The following is a 17,391-nucleotide window of genomic DNA, read 5'->3' on the forward strand; positions in this document are numbered from 1 at the left end:
GAAGACATCAAAACTATGAAGTAACACATATGGAATCATATAGAAACCAAAAAAGTGTTAATCAAATCAAAATTGATTTTATATTTGAGATTCTTCAAAATGCTACCCTTTGCCTTGATGACAGATTTGCACACTCTTGGCATTCTCTCAACCAGCTTCAACTGGAATGCTTTTCCAACAGTCTTGAAGGAGTTCCCATATATGCTGAGCACTTGTTGGCTGCTTTTCCGTCACTTTGCAGCCCGACTCGTCCCAAACCATCTCAATTTGGTTGACGTCGGGGGATTGTGGAGGCCAGGTCATCTGATGCAGCACTCCATCACTCTCCTTCTTGGTAAAATAGCCCTTACACAGCCTGGAGGTAATTGTCCTGATGAAAAACAATTGATAGTCCCACTAAGCCCAAACCAGATGGGATGGAGTATTGTTGCAGAATGCTGTGGTAGCCATGATGGTTGAGTGTGCCTTGAATTCTAAACCAAAAATCTCCAATTTGGACTCCAGACCAAAGGACAAATTTCCACCGGTCTACTGTCCATTGCTCGCCCAAACAAGTCTCTTCTTATTATTGGTGTCCTTTAGTAGTGGTTTCTTTGCAGCAATTCACACAGTCTCCTCTGAACAGTTGATGTTGAGATGTGTCTGTTACTTGAACTCTGTGAAGCATTTATTTGGGCTGCAATTTCTGAGACTGGTAACTCTAATGAACTTATCCTCTGCAGCAGAGGTAACTCTGGGACTTCCATTCCTGTGGCGGTGCTCATGAGAGCCAGTTTCATCATAGTGCTTGATGGTTTTTGCGACTGCACTTGAAGAAACTTTCAAAGTTCTTGAAATGTTCCATATTGACTGATCTACATGTCTTAAAGTAATGATGGACTGTCGTTTCTATTTGCTTATTTGAGCTGTTCTTGCTATAAAATGGACTTGGTCTTTTACCAAATAGGGCTATCTTCTGTATACCACCCCTAACTTGTCACAACATAACTGATTGGCTCAAATACATTAAGAAGGAAAGAAATTCCACAAATTAACTTTTAAGAAGGCACACCTGTTAATTTAAATTCATTCCAGGTGACTAACTTATGAAGCTGGTTGAGAGAATTCCAAGAGTGTACAAAGCTGTCATCAAGTCAAAGGGTGGCTATTTGAAGAATCTCAAATATATTTTGATTTGATTAACACTGTTTTGGTTACTACATGATTCAATGTGTTATTTTATAGTTTTGATGTCTTCACTATTATTCTACACTGTAGAAAATAGTAAAAAATAAAATAAAAACTTGAATGAGGAGGTGTGCTAAAACTTTTGATCTGTAGTGTAAATTAATTTAAAGTTATGTGATTTGGTTTATGTAGATAAATTTGAATTGTTTAACACATTATAACAAAAAACGGATTTAATTTGCATATTCATACTGTTTGTCACAATGTTCGCCACAAGTTTCCTAGAATTGTTTGCCAGAAGTTGTACGAGCTGCCGCATATTTACTGCAACAGTTTGCCACAAAACAAATTTGCAAACATTTTTGGCAAATTGGCCAAAGGTTTGCCACAACTTTTTTGCCAGAAGCCTGTTTTTTCGTTCTTCTTCCTCCAGACGGTGTATCTCTTTCGCCTGGAGAACAACCACCTCAAACAGAACAACCAGTTCCACACTGTCTGGACGTTTCGGAACCTCCTCTTCACATTTAGGGACACGTCCTCCTCCTGGAGAAGCTCATGGACCAGAAGGACCTCACAAAAAAGCATCACAAAACAACAATGACACATGAACATTCACCCTCCAATGTTCAAGTTATCCAAGGTACAGTAGTATGTGTAGTAGTATGTTTTGGGTAGTATAAGTATTGACATGTATTTCTACAAACAATACTCAATTAATACTGTATAGCAAAAGTGTAATTAAAATAACATGTGTGACAAACAGCCAGCCATTAGGTTTTGAAAATATTCCAATAGCCAGACCAATCTTTGTGCAATACAAACCCGTATGCGGAATATCGTCAGCCGCCTTAGGAGGTAGAGACGCTATTGCGCCCTGTTGACAAGAGTGGTGGTGCTGTTGGTCCATGTCAAGTCCCTGGTGATGTGGACACCGGGAACTTAAAACTGTTGACTCTTTTTACTGCAATCCCATATATGTGGATCAGGGCATGTGTCCGTCCTCTGCTTCCTTTTTTTTAACACATTTTTTTATTTTGTTGGTCATTTTTTCAGAAGGGGGTTACAGGTACCGGTATAACATTCAAAGTCAAATCAATTCAGATGTATTCAGTTATCATATTTTCCTTTCATATTTTTTTGTACCTGTGGGATGCCACTCGAAAGAAGAAGAAAAAAAACAACCAGAGAAATGCATACATGCATAAAGAACAGTATCAATAGTTTTGTGTATCAACATTTTTGTAATACTTTTTACGCAAGGAAAATAAACAAAAAAGGCTCCGCCTCACCAAACCATTCCCCCACCCCCTCAGTCCATATCCACACACCTGCATCCTCCCTCCCTCCCTCCCCACCCAGAAACCATTTTCCCACCCCTTCCCACCCTACCAAGCACACCTCCTCCCGCATCTTCACTGAGCATTCTGTTGAAGGTTTAGACAATGGTTTTGCCTAACGAAGGAAATATATCTATTCCTAAATATAATATTTAAAATGGGAAACGATTGGGATTCAAGAGTAGAGTTGGGGTACTCTTTTCAGGTTCTTGAGGGGGAGTAGGGGAGATTTAGTTAGATTTATTTTATAACTTGAGCTGGAGTGGGAATTTGTCTATGATCTTCAAAGCATTTGGGAGGGATTGAGATACATCTTCAGCGTATAATGAGATGATTTGAGCCGTAGAATTGAGGCATATTGGTGTAACTTCTTTTGAATGTCGAATTGCCTGGGCCAGGGGCTCAATGGGGGGGGGATTCTACTAAGCTACTGTATATGGAATTGTTTTAAGAAGGTCATACCAGGGTTCGTTTTGTTATTTCATATTAATTTAAATTATCATAATTTTAAGAACCCTTGATGTATAAAAAATATATTAAAAATTAATATTTGATGACCAATGTTAAATATATATATATTTTTACCCCTTTTCTCCCAAATTTCATGATATCCCATTGATAGTTAGTCTTGTCTCATCGCTGCAACTTCCCTACAAACTCGGGAGAGGCGAAGGTCGAGAGTCATGTGTCCTCCAAAACACGACCCAGTTTGATTAACAATTTTATTTGGCCTTACTATTATTAGCCCATACAAACGCATTGAATAACAGATCCCCCCCCCCCTTTTTATAAAATAGATTAAATAAATAAAAATCTTCATCAATCTACACACAATACCCAATAATAACAAAGCAAAAAAACGTTTTATTTTATTTTTATAAATGCTTGCTAATTTATTACAAATAAAAACAAAAATACCTTGTTTACGTAAGTATTCAGACCCTTTGCTATGAGACTCGAAACTGAGCTCAGGTGCATTCTGTTTCCATTGATCATCCTTGAAATGTTTCAACAACTTTATTAGAGTCCACCTATGGTGAAATTAATTGATTAGGAATAATTTGGAAAGGCACACACCTGTCTATATAAGGTCCCACAATTCATATCAAAGCAAAAAACAAGCCATGAGGCCGAAGGAATTGTCCGTAGAGCGCCGAGAAAGGATTGTGTCAAGGCGCAGATCTGGGGAAGAGTACCAAAAAATGCCTGCAGCATTGAAGGTCCCCAAAAACACAGTGGCCTCTTAAATGAAAGAAGTTTGGAACCACCAAGAATCTTCCTAGTGCTGGCTGCCCGGCCAAACTGAGCAATCGATGGAGAAGGGCCTTTGTCAGGGAATGACCAAGAACCCAATGGTCACTTTGACAGAGATCAAGAATTCCTCCTGGGAGATGAGAGAAACTTCCAGAAGGACAACGACCTCTGCAGCACTCCAGCAATCAGGCATTTATGGTAGGGTGGCCAGACGGAAGCCACTCCTCTGTAAAAGGCACATAACATCCCGCTTGGAGTTTACCAAAAGGCCCCTAAAGGACTCTCAGACCATGAGAAACAAGATTCTCTGGTCTGATGAAACCAAGATTGAACTCTTTAGCCTGAATGCCAAGCGTCAACGTCTGGAGGAAACCTGGCACCATCCCTACGGTGAAGCATGGTGGTGGCAGCATCATGCTGTGGGGATGGTTTTCAGTGGCAGGGACAGGGAGACTAGTCAGGATTGAAGGAAAGATGAACAGAGCAAAGTACAAAGAGGTCCTTGATGAAAACCTGCTCCAGAGCTCTCAGGACCTCAAAATGGGGAGAAGATTCACCTTCCAACAGGACAACGACCCTAATCACACAGCCAAGACAACGCAGGAGTAGCATTGGGACAAGTCTCTGAATGTCATTGAGTGTCCCAGCCAGAGCCCAGACTTGAACCCGATCGAACATCTCTGGAGAGACCTGAAAATAGCTGTGCAGCGACGCTTCCCATCCAACCTGACAGAGCTTGAGAGGATTTGCAGAGAAGAATGGGAGCAACTCCCCAAACAGGTGTGCCAAGCTTGTAGCATCATACCCAAGAAGACTCGAGGCTGTAATCGCTGCCAAGGGTGCTTCAACAAAGTACTGAGTAAAGGGTCTGAATACTTACGTAACTGTGATATTTCAGTTTTTTTTAATCCATTTGCAAAAATGTCTGAAAACCTGTTTTTGCTCTGTCATTGTGGGGTATTGTGTTCAGATTGACGAGAGATAAAAACAATTTAATTAATTTCAGAACAAGGCTGTAAAGTAACAAAATCTGGAAGAAGTCAAGGGGTCTGAATACTTTCTGAATACAGCGTATGTTGGAGAGTATGTTGGTCTCATTAGATTTGTCCCGCATGTCCAAAATGGCATTCATGTCTGTCCGAATAACCAGTTGGAATTCAGTCAATTCTAACAATATACTGGTCAGAGAATTTAAAAAAAACTTGGGATCAAATGAATTTGGAGCATACACATTGATAAAGGCAATTCTCTTCCCATTATGGACATTTAAGGAAAGTGATTCTGCCTTCTTGGTCTTCGCCTTCACCAGGGATACTGTGATTTTGAGTTTCTTATGCATCATTATGATAACACCCTTAGTTTTGTTTGGGGCTCATTGAAAAGCCGCCAGTTTGTACAAATGGTTCTCTATTCTATGTGCGTCCTTATGGAGAAAGTGTGTTTCTTGGAGCATTGCTATATCAATATGGTTTCTTGCTTGAATATCAAGACAGCTGGAATGTTTGATAGGATTATTAAAGCCTTTCAGATTCCATGAGACAATAGCTAGTGTTGCCATTGTTTTTCTAAAATGTAATTGTTATCCTTAGTGTTGATAAGATCATGGATGTAAAATAAAATAGCACGACCCACTGGGTCTCTATAAACCGTTCCCCCTTCCCTGTCCCCCCTTCCTCAGCCCCTCCTTCCTATGTAGCTCCCAGCCCTCCTTCTCCTGTTCCCCCCGCCCTCCTTCTCCTATTCCCCCAGCCCTCCTTCTCCTGTTCCCCCAGCCCTCCTTCTCTTGTTCCCCCAGCCCTCCTTCTCCTGTTCTCCTGTTTCTCTTAAGCAGCAGGGGGGGGGGGGGGGTCTTAAGCTATAACATTAAAAAAACACATTATTATTGTTAAATAAAACATAAAATAAGCAACCAATTTAGACCTTTACAGTTAAGTTAGCAGACTTGATGAGTAAGGGTGGGGAATGAAGGAAAAAATAAAGAAAATAAAAACAAGATGACAGATATGCAAGTCTAATGCCTAAACAGTCAAAAATAGGAGGAGCAATAGATCTTAATCCATGATATGCATAAATGATTAGCAATATGCTTTGAATGACTTTAAACATATATTTGCCCTCCTTTAAGTGCTCTGTTCTATGTACAAAACAAATAAGAGGGTATGTGCAAAAAGTGAAGTCTATACTCTAGATGCTACTGTATATAATAATTTATCATTGCCTGTAGGGCAAGTCCTCCCTGGGAGATACATTTAGTGCCTAAATAGAGGGGGAAAGGAATCAACAAGAAGGAAAAAAAGCAAAAACAAAACAGCTATTGTATAGTAGTAGCCCGTATTGGACTGGCCATCTCTCCTTGGCAGTAGCAAAACATCTATACAAAATGAAACATAAAATAGTAGGGGAATAGCTACTAACTTAAACTACTTGACTATATATAACTATATTGTCCATTGCTCATTAATTGGTGTGGTGCCATTACTGTGTAAATGTCCAGGACCATAGGCAATATACTTATAACAAGTTTAATGCTCAGCAATAATATTATTATTGTTCCTTGTACCCAAACATTAGGGGGTGTCATCATTGTCTTATGCTGAGGGCAGCATTATAGCCATAGGCTAGGCCGCGTGATTGTGCATGGATAGCATACCTTAAAAAATGTGCCAGTCATGAGGTTCCTTCTGTTGGCTTGTCCCGTTGTGTGTTGGGTTTGATGTGCTTCTTGAAGAAGTCTTGAGCTTCCTTGGCAGTGGAAAACATGTGTGTGGTGTTCTGGAAGGTCAAGAGGAGTTTTGTCGAGTGGATGAAGCCGAATCTCAGGTTTAGCTTGCGTAGCTGATATCGCACCTTGTCGTAGGTTTCCCTGTGTTTTAGCATTTTGGCACTCAGGTCTGGGTAGATGTTGATCCTCTTCCCTGCATAGTCAAACCCCCAGATTACACTACAAGGTGAACAATTCTCCGCTTTACTTCAAAGCTGTGGATCCGTACAATCATACAGTGAGAGCCGTTGGAGTTGACCGCTGCAGTGCTCACTGTTAATCAGCGACATGGGACCTCCCGCCCGAACAGCTCATAGAAAAGATTTTGCTCACGAAGGAAGTTGGGTTGCCCGCCTCCACACCAGTTTCAAGTCCTGTGACCTGCACATTGAATTTACAGGAGTTTGATTATCCCTTCCAACTTAGCTTGCGCTGTTTCCAGGTCATGGAGTCACACCTCTGTCGCATTGGTTGCCTTCTCCAGGCTTTCCACTTTAGAATAGGTATCCACGTTAGCAGTGAGCACAGCCAATGATTCAATTATCGGTTTTAATTGTAAGACGAGGGCAGAGGTAATCTCCTCACAAACAATCTCTCATATAGTAGTGGCCAGCTCTTTTTGTTGCCTGGTGTTGAGAGCCGCCATGCTCCCACAGTTGAATTGGGAGCACCACAATGCCGGTTTACTTACAACCTCCCTATAGACTGACACGTCATTGTTGGTTACCAGGCCTACAATTGTGGTGTCGTGAGCAAACTTGATGGAGTTGGTGTCATGCAAAGCCACGCAGTCATGGGTGAATAGGGAGTACAGCAGAGGGCTGAGGAGATACCCCAGAGGGTCCCCTGTGTTAAGAGTTAGTATAGAAGTGGTGTTGTTCCTGTGGTCTGCCCGTCAGGAAGACCAGGACCCAGTTGCAGATGGTGCTGCCCAGACCCAGTGCTCTGAGCTTGGTGTCAAGCTTTGAGGGAACAATAGTGTTGAATGCTGAACTGTAGTCAATGAACAGGATTCTCACATAGGTGTTCCTCTTGTCCTGATGTGTTAGGGCCGTGTGAATAGCGATGGAAATGGGATCTTCCATGGATCTGTTGGAGCGGTAGGATAATTGGCGTGGGTCCAGTGTGCCTGGCATGCTGGCCTTGATGTGGGCCATGACCAGCCTCTCGAGGCACTTCATGATGACTGGGGTGAGTGAGACTGGTCGGTAGTCATTTGGGAATGTCACCTTGTTTTTCGTGGGCACTGAGACAATGGTAGTCTCCTTGAAGCAGGTGAGGACTACAGCCAGGGAGAGGTTGAAGATATCTGAGAAGACGCTCACCAGCTGGTCAGCACACACTCTGAGAATGTGGCCAGGGATGCCAACTGGTCTGGCGGTTTTGTGAGTATTCACTCTTTTGAGAGTTTTCTTCACGTCAGCCTCAGAGTGAAAGCACTTGGTTGTCCGGAGCAGCGAGTGTCTTCCTGGATGGCTCGGTATTGTCTGCCTCGAAGCGACCATAGAATGTGTTAAGCTCATCTGGGAGGGAGGCTTCGGTGGGCACCACACAGCTAGATTTGCCTTTGTAGTCTGTAGTCCTTGCCACGTGTCGCGAGTCTAGGTTGTCAAACATCAATTAAAGTTTGAGTCTGCACGGTCTTTTTGCGTCACTTATGGATGAGGAGCTCGTAACTGCTTGCCTTGTACGCATCGCGCCCCACCGAGTCATCAGGGTCCGTTCTGCTGACATTGAATGCTGCAGTATGGGCTCTGAGCATGGTACGGAGATCTCTGTTGATCCAGGGTTTTTAGTTGGGCCATGTCCGGATTGCTATTGTGGGAACAATATCAACACATTTCCTAATGAAGCCTCTGATTGATGGTGTATATTCCTCAATGTTGATGGATGAGTCCTGGGTGGATGAATCTTTCAACATATTCCAATCAGTAATATCAAAACAGTACTGGATATAAGGTAAAGAACAGATCAATCTCACTGGGGCTATACCTTCAATGCATCGCAGTGGACCGACAGTTTGAAGCTGATTAAAATAAAGGAATATAGAAGCAATATTATGTGGCCTCCTCATTTTGTTATTGGTAATGTTTGTCTTATTCAGTGCCAACAGTTGATTATATAGATGAACATAATGTCACATTAGAGGTAATTAGGTGGAAGCAGAACAATTAGAAAACAGAATTCAATAAAGAAGTGTTTGTTGCACTTTATTTTAAGGAAGAGAAATTGCTTGGTATTTTCTAGGAAATTGTGAGGTATTAATGGGTACTTTCTGCTACTTACTTCAAAGACCTTTAAACTATTGGTAACTACCTGGTACCAAATGGTGCTGAGTGGTGCTACTTGCATTGAGCCTCAAATAAACAAATGTCGGTTATAGGTTATTATAATTGTTTAATTGCATTTTACAATGCAATTTCTATGTATTTCTATTTCTATGTAAAATACCAGGTAATTTCTGTACTGTAAAATAAAGTGGTACCGAACTTTTGGTAGAAGTAGTGAGTCGTACATTATGACCAGTGGTGTAGTAGAGGGGAAATGCACATAAAAGACAATCCTAGACCTCTGGTCTTGTAGGCTTTACAAGAGTACAAACGACAACTAAAAACTCAACATTTTTCCTCATTCGCCCCATGTCTGTTCACCCACCTTATCTATCAGCGAGTCCATCAAGGTGCCACAGTAGTAGCAATTCTTCTCTTCTCCTTCAAGGAATTATTATACTGCATTTCATTTTTTCTGCAATTTCTGCGATGTTACATGCAGTTGAGTAGCCAAAGCTTAAATACACATACATAGACATATATAGATTGGTGGAGAAGAGGGATGTTAGGACCTCACTGGTCATCTTCTAGCAACTTGTCCTCCTGCTGTCCTGTGTGTTTGGAGGAGGGGGAGCCCCCGGCCCCAGCCTTACCCTGTGTGCTGAGGGAGGGGACCTCAGCTGCTCTCTCCAAGCACTCAGAGAGGCGTTCAGTTCCTTGGCCCGCCTGGGCTCCTCGTCCTCCTCGCTCAGGCCCATGCTCTGTCTCGGACTCAGCCAGCTCTGCTGCTGCAGCCCCCTCCTCTGACCTGGTGGTTCCCACAAACTGCAGGTGAGGTAGGAGAGTCTCTTTGCGGCTCTCGGCGTAGAGCTGCTGTTCTAGGGTCAGGTAGGACGACGTCAGGTGTCTGAAGTCCATTTCAAAGGGCAAGGCCGACGACAGCACACTTGTCTGGGATGACGCACAGGCCCTGGACTGCCCCTTGCAGGAGCTTCTGCTGCTCTCCTTGGTCTCTGGGAGCATGGACTGGATCTTGGGCAGCCAGCGCTTTCGCACACGCCGGGCGTTTGTGCACATGTCGGCTGCAATCACGTTCATCTCACTCTCTTTGAAATTAGGTGCAAAGTTCTGGCAGTAGACTGCAAACGAGAGGAAAGAGACAAGACAACATTGAAAGAGATGCATATTGTCAACGTTACATACAGTGTTGAGCCAAAATTAATCCAGTATGGTGTTTAACACCCGAGAAAACAGAAGGGCACCTACGTTTGACAGTGTTTAGGACTCGGTTGTCCAACGGTTTTCGGCTGGGATCATTGGTGGAGGAGCGAATTCCAGTTCCACAGCTATTGGCCAGTGTGTTTCTATGTATACAATAGCATAATCAGTATCCATATAGGGCTTTCCCTTTCTCCTTTCTACCATTTTCTCTGCCCCCCTCTCTCATTTTCTCTGTCTAAAATGACAAAATATGCTTTATAAAGAGCTAGGAGCCTACTGTCTAGGTCCAGAATCTGGCTACGACAATATAGTTATAAATGCACTGTATAATTTAACAGTCTAACCTGTCAAAGAAGGTGGCGAGCAGCCGACGCAGCAGGACTTTGTGCTTAATGCCGGCACACAAATGACAGTTCATCAACTGGCCACGAGTCATATATACACCAGAACCTGGGGAAAAGGACAGTGCAATGCTGCTCACGTTCACATCCATGATGAAAACAATAAAATGGCGGGCCTCCCTAATGATCTCTATGTCCATGGTAACATCTCTGTGTTGTATGATACAGTTGTAAAGAAGAAAATATGCTGTCTGCATGTGAGGGATTGGGTCTTCAACACTACAACAGCCAATGGCCACTGACGTTTGATTTTGTCAATTAAAAAAAATCTGCCCCCCCCCCAAAATAGCAACGCCCTGCTACCTTCCCTGACTTTTCCTAAATATTTGTTTTACATTGCTCAGTTGTCAGAATTTTTCAATCACAAACAGAAAGGTATTTAGAGGCTGTTTACCTGTTGTTTTTTCATATCTTCTTCTAACTTAAGGGGCCAAGACAAACGTGCCGAAGGGTGTTGGTATAGAGGCTCTAATGCATCTCTCTCCTCACTCTGAATGAGTGTTGTCAATGGATGAATGGGTGATAGAAACCAGATAAAAACCGATAATTGTGCACGTGACTTCACAACTGAATTTGAATGAACTTGAATGATGAGGAGGAAGCTGAAGAGGGTGATTGAATTTTAATGACCTGAATGAGGAGGGAGAAGGGGTTTGAATTTAGAACAATAGTGTAATGATGATAAAGAATTGTGGGGAGGTCTAATTATTTGATTCTAAAAACCTGGAAATTGTATAATCTCAGCTCAGAGAGTCAAATCAGAAACTGAGAACAACACACAATGTGTGTCGTTCACAATGGCAAGCCGAACCAAACGAATGGACACACGGACAGCATTGCACATGCTGTAGAATTTAGATGAGCTGGAATCGGATGGAGGATCGGATATTGAGCTTGAGATCAACGTTTCTGATGAAGATTATTCATCTGATTCGAGACTCTGCCTCTGATGCCTGAGCCTCGCCGCAGCAAAACCAGAACAGGGCCAACTGAGACGGTGATCCTACCTGCCACAGTGAGACGAGTCTGGCAAAGAAAACTAGCCTGCGCGGAACAGTGAACAAACAGAGACTGGAGCTTCCGCCCTCTGCACAAAACAACATACCAGCGGAGCTTTACTCCACATCAGTGATGGAGAGTGGTAAAAGCAACACTCACAGTGTACAGATGGAAAATAAACAAGAGTGTTTGCAACCCTCAGCACCATGCATCCCACCAGCAGTTACCAGAAGAAGACATCGGAGACAGTGACAGACTACAATCGCACAAAGGTATACAGATAGCCTTTCCATCTGCCATGCAACAAATATTTTCTCCTTTCATTATATTGTCTTACGTTAATATTATTGATATTACTATTAGTTTTATTATATATAATTCAAACCTTTTCTATTCTATTTTGTTTTATGCAATAGCTTGGTGTGGATGCACTCGACCAGATGGCAAGACTGTACTCTGTAAAAGGAGGTACTTGCCGCTGGCCTGTTGCAGTGTCCTACAACGTGATCGACGTGGCTGCTATCAATGCGCATGTGTTGTTGTACAAGCAATGCCTTGACAAGATAGTCAGTAGAGACTTCATCATGGACCTGGCATGTGAGCTTCGTGAGAACCACATGAACGCCAAGAAAGCAGCTACAGCCGCCAAGGCAGCAGCGCGTCCTGCTCTCCCTTTTCCCTACGCACCATAGCTCCCACTCGGGAAAAAGAGGACAATGTCAAATTACGTTGTTTAAAAAAAAAAAATCTTGTCATTGATATATTTCCACAACTTTTTCTTTATGTAATTCATCCTTTACAATTGTTCATGCACTGGTGGTTTTATTTAGGAATACATCAAATCACTTCACATGAGCACCTGACTGTTTATATTATTATATATTTTTGTTTTCTACTTTGTCAGAGAAGCTGTAACTGGACTGTAATACTTACTATAACTATTACTAATCTACAAATAAAGTTGCTCAAATGTATTGCACTAATGTTATTATTGTAATGGAAACGAAAATAGGCTGTATGCCTACCTTTTTCGCTAGGACTTTGTAGAATTATACAAAAAATATCCTTGACTCTATCCAAAAAAAGAACTATTGTTTTTATATCTAGTCATATACAGTGGGGCAAAAAAGTATTTAGTCAGCCACCAATTGTGCAAGTTCTCCCACTTAAAAAGATGAGGCCTGTAATTTTTTTCATAGTACACTTCAACTATGACAGACAAAATGAGATTTTTTTTCTCCAGAAAATCACATTGTATGATTTTTAATGAATTTATTTGCAAATTATGGTGGAAAATAAGTATTTGGTCACCTACAAACAAGCAAGATTTCCGGCTCTCACAGACCTGTAACTTCTTTAAGAGGCTCCTCTGTCCTCCACTCGTTACCTGTATTAATGGCACCTGTTTGAACTTGTTATCAGTATAAAAAGACACCTGTCCACAACCTCAAACAGTCACACTCCAAACTCCACTGAATCTGCAATAGGTAAGCAGCTTGGTTTGAAGAAATCAACTGTGGGAGCAATTATTAGGAAATGGAAGACATACAAGTCCACTGATAATCTCCCTCGATCTGGGGCTCCACACAAGATCTCACACAGTGGGGTCAAAATGATCAAAAGAACGGTGAGCAAAAATCCCAGAAGCGCACGGGGGGACCTAAGTGAATGACCTGCAGAGAGCTGGGACCAAAGTAACAAAGCCTACCATTAGTAACACACTATGCCGCCAGGGACTCAAATCCTGCAGTGCCAGACGTGTCCCCTGCTTAAGCCAGTACATGTCCAGGCCTGTCTGAAGTTTGCTAGAAGGCATTTGGATGATCCAGAAGAAGATTGGGAGAATGTCATATGGTCAGATGAAACCAAAATATAACTTTTTGGTAAAAACTCAACTCGTCGTGTTTGGAGGACAAAGAATGCTGAGTTGCATCCAAAGAACGCCATACCTACTGTGAAGCATGGGGGTGGAAACATCATGCTTTGGGGCTGTTTTTCTGCAAAGGGACCAGGACGACTGATCCGTGTAAAGGAAAGAATGAATGGGGCCATGTATCGTGAGATTTTGAGTGAAAACCTCCTTCCATCAGCAAGGGCATTGAAGATGAAACATGGCTGGGTCTTTCAGCATGACAATGATCCCAAACACACCGCCCGGGCAACGAAGGAGTGGCTTCATAAGAAGCATTTCAAGGTCCTGGAGTGGCCTAGCCAGTCTCCAGATCTCAATCCCATAGAACATCTTTGGAGGGAGTTGAAAGTCCGTGTTGCCCAGCAACAGCCCCAAAACATCACTGCTCTAGAGGAGATCTGCATGGAGGAATGGGCCAAAATACCAGCAACAGTGTGTGAAAACCTTGTGAAGACTTACAGAAAACGTTTGACCTCTGTCATTGCCAACAAAGGGTATATAACAAAGTATTGAGATCAACTTTTGTTATTGACCAAATACTTATTTTCCACCATAATTTGCAAATAAATTCATAAAAAATCCTACAATGTGATTTTCTGGATTTTTTCTCTCATTTTGTCTGTCATAGTTGAAGTGTACCTATGCCTCTCTCATCTTTTTAAGTGGGAGAACTTGCACAATTGGTGGCTGACTAAATACTTTTTTGCTCCACTGTATATACTTCCACAAATATTTATTCATGCAATTAATCCTTTACAATTATTCATGCACTGGCACTTCTGTTGAGGAATATGGCAAATCATTTCACCTGCACACCTGGATTTTCTGTTTCTACTTTGTCAAAAGAATCTGTAACTGGACTGTAATACTTATTATAACTCTATTACTAATCAAACCTAGAAATAAATGTATCACATGTATTACACTAATGTTTTATTATAAAGGAAATTAAAATAGGCTTTACGTTTTTCAGTAGGACTCAGTAGAATTATAAAAAATAAAAAACTTGACACCATCTAAACAAATAACTATTGTTATATTTTTACATGTATATATTTCTATTAGTATTTCTTTATAGAGTTGAACCTTTACAATATATTTTCAAGAGTTGGTGCTTATGTTTGCACACCTTGCAGGTTGATATTCATCTGATGCGGACGCTAAAGGAGACTCCCGGCAATGTTCTCTAGCGGGTCCTTAAAGGCGGAAAGGCCCAGCGGTTCTAGTGTTAACTGAGTCAGTGCTTGAGGCGAGCTGAGATGCACCATAGACATACATATTATAGAGTGGCCTATATCAGGGGTCACTGCTTATGTCTTACCTCCCACCAGCTCCACCTTCTCCCCGGGATCCCCTTCTGTGTACAGGGTGGGATGGCAGCGGTAGCCAATCTGGCTGATGAGACTGGGTGGCAGCGCCATCGTGTCCCTGCCGATCAGCACACAGCGCCTCTCAGTGGCCAGAGGTAGGGACAACACGTCCAACTTATCCTGCACTGGGGGGAACAAGTGGAGGCAGAATTTCAATACTAGACAGTGTATTCAAAAGCTGAAGTTGTGTTTCAAATGAGAACTACTGGTGCTTCAAAAAAGTAACACAGAGGATGGATAATTTACTGCTGTAGGAGTTGGTTGGGTGCCCATAATTCTGCCCATAAACCCCGTTTGTATTGCTGCTGCCGTAGAACTCCTCTTCAAACTCCTCCTCGTTGGGGTGGGAATTGGGGCTGTCAGTGGCTGGGAGGCTGGAGGCCCCTGGGCTAGAGCGCTCACCAGAGGCCATAGGGTACGACTGTACTCCGGGTACAATACCACTCCCTCCTGCCCTCATGTAACATTGCGCACTGCTCCTTGTGGCGTAGCCCTTGAGGCCCTTAGCTGTGTGCTCCTCACTCATTGGGGACTCACATCTTTCCTGCTTAATCCTACAAGTGGCCATTAGTGTGTCGCCTGGCAACAGGGCCGGATGGTTGTAGTTGGGGCTTGACGGTTCGAAGCCCAGATCCTCGGTGGTGGCCGTCTGGGAATCGCAGTGTGGAGAGTTGGCCTTTAGCATGAGATTCATCCTGCGCTCCACAATGTTCTGGATCTGGAGGTAGCCGGCCGTGTACATGAGCACGAGCTGTTCGCTGGCGGCCATGGTCAGCCTGCCCGTGTAGCAGAAGGAGAGGATCTGCTGGAAGCAGGACGGGGTGACCGAGGAGGGTAGTTCAAACATGCCCTGAGAGCTGCCACTGAACAGGTCTCTGAAGTAGAGGCTGCTGGCGGCCAGCACGGCGCGGTGGGCCTTAAAGGACTGGCCGTTGACCATGACGGCTACATCACAGTACTGGCCCTGCAGGCGCTGCTCGTTCAGACTCTCCAGCACAGAGCTTCCAAAGTTGGGGATCTCCACATGCAGGAGCTGGGACATTATGATGAGAGCAGGTCTTCACTGGAGACAGGACCGGCTGAAAGGGCATCTGCCGACAAAGACAGATAGAGGAGATGGAAAAAAAAGTTATCCACATTCAGACAAGACAACATGCATATTAATATGCTATTTAAAAAAAGAGTAAGAGTTCACAGTATCTTTGCAACTATTTCCAACAAAAAATGTCAGTAAGCTAACATTTATTTTCCAGAACTTATACAGTTAATACAGAGGAATGAGATGCAAGTTTTGAACTGCTCTGCATATGCTTTCAGGTATTCAATAGACTGTACTAACTGTTACCTGCACAGAAAGTCAGCCAACACTCATCCTCCTATTACAAACAGTGTCTAACCTGTACTGCACAGTCCTCTCTAAACAAGTCAAACATAAATTCAGAATAAAGATAAGGTTGCCCACCAGAAAGAACAGAAGCACTCCAATTCTCTCCTTCTCCATTCGAGACTGAGGTGGTAGAAGAGGGTGAGGTTCTCTATGCACAATCAATGCAACGTCTAGCGTATGTGTCACAGGGAAAGGGGGGTAGGCTATAGACACAGACAGAGGAAGGGAGGGTGTGAGACGGAGAGGAGGAGTCATTTAAGGACATAGAGAGAGCTAATGCGGATAACTGCCCTGCAGAGGGTGACTGTGTACTATAGAGCTGGGAAATGGAGACATGTATTACATACCTCATCTGTTTCAGAGATTAATAAGACGGAAGATTCATTGTTACTGAGACCGTCTAAAATACAGAGGACAGATGAAGAGCTCCGGCATACGGGTTGTCACGCACACTATGGTATAATACTGTCGACTTATGTTCTTTACAGTAGATGATCTACACTGTGTGATCAGACAGCCTGTGTGCCAAGACTTGGGCAAATGCACAGCGCTGCAATGCAGTGCCTGTCCCAACTTGGCATGCTGAGTACATAGTGTGCATACTGCGTCTATGTGCCAACTAGGAGCCAGACACACAGGACACTGCACACAAATGACTACTCGTCTGTGATTAAAGAAAGAGCTGGATGTTCCTGTTATTTCTTATAATATGGAAAGGATAACTCATAAGTTATGGAGGATAAGTGGGTATTATCCGATACTGCTTGGATTATTGTCTAAAGACTATATTGAAAAGGATATTCTTGCAATTAAAGATTGAGGAAGGGCATGAAAACTTGATTTTGAAAGTCAGCTTCTGATTATCTAGCCAGCATTCATGTAGGATTTGTACTGCAATGATAATCTAATGGTTATCTGCAGATGTGATGTTAGTAGTGGACTGATTAATAATAATATGTATTTTTCTAATGAATTGACACCCCTCCAAACATAGACTAGAGGTAAAAGGGTTTTGATATATTAAAAGGGACAATCTGTAATTTCAACAGCCTGACCCTGCCACTGTAAATTAATAGAGCTGATGAAATGTAACCACTTTTAGATTCATTTGGAGCTATGGATACAACACCAACATCATAGTTTTAAACATGGTGGGGCAATTGTAAAGTGCTATTGCGTGTCAGCGTCAGATTTCTAACAGTGGTCACAACCGGAGCTCCACAATGAGCTAATAATAATCTTGATTGCACATAAACAAGAAAGGGTAACACTTTACAATATGGTTCCATTTGTAAAGGGTTTGTAATTGTTA

The 17,391-nt window shown here is 42.6% G+C and overlaps 1 protein-coding gene and 1 long non-coding RNA gene across 2 annotated transcripts; one reads left to right on the forward strand and one right to left on the reverse strand.

Annotated features, from left to right (window-relative positions):
* Positions 1-5,949: 5,949 nt before the first annotated feature.
* Positions 5,950-16,834, reverse strand: LOC115111966 (nucleus accumbens-associated protein 2). Its single transcript, XM_029638546.2, has 6 exons — positions 16,155-16,834; positions 14,939-15,783; positions 14,644-14,817; positions 10,355-10,460; positions 10,056-10,153; positions 5,950-9,928 (listed from the first exon to the last, which is right to left on the reverse strand). The coding sequence occupies exons 2-6, from the start codon at positions 15,732-15,734 to the stop codon at positions 9,363-9,365; spliced, it is 1,740 nt and encodes a 579-aa protein (XP_029494406.1). The 5' UTR covers positions 15,735-15,783; positions 16,155-16,834; the 3' UTR covers positions 5,950-9,362.
* LOC135565332 (uncharacterized) lies at positions 11,183-12,384 on the forward strand. The gene is made up of 2 exons (XR_010461539.1): positions 11,183-11,682; positions 11,827-12,384. It is a non-coding gene; the product is annotated as an uncharacterized LOC135565332 (long non-coding RNA).
* Positions 16,835-17,391: the final 557 nt, after the last annotated feature.

Source organism: Oncorhynchus nerka, linkage group LG27 (assembly GCF_034236695.1).
Source record: "Oncorhynchus nerka isolate Pitt River linkage group LG27, Oner_Uvic_2.0, whole genome shotgun sequence".
Classification (NCBI taxonomy): Eukaryota; Metazoa; Chordata; class Actinopteri; order Salmoniformes; family Salmonidae; genus Oncorhynchus; species Oncorhynchus nerka.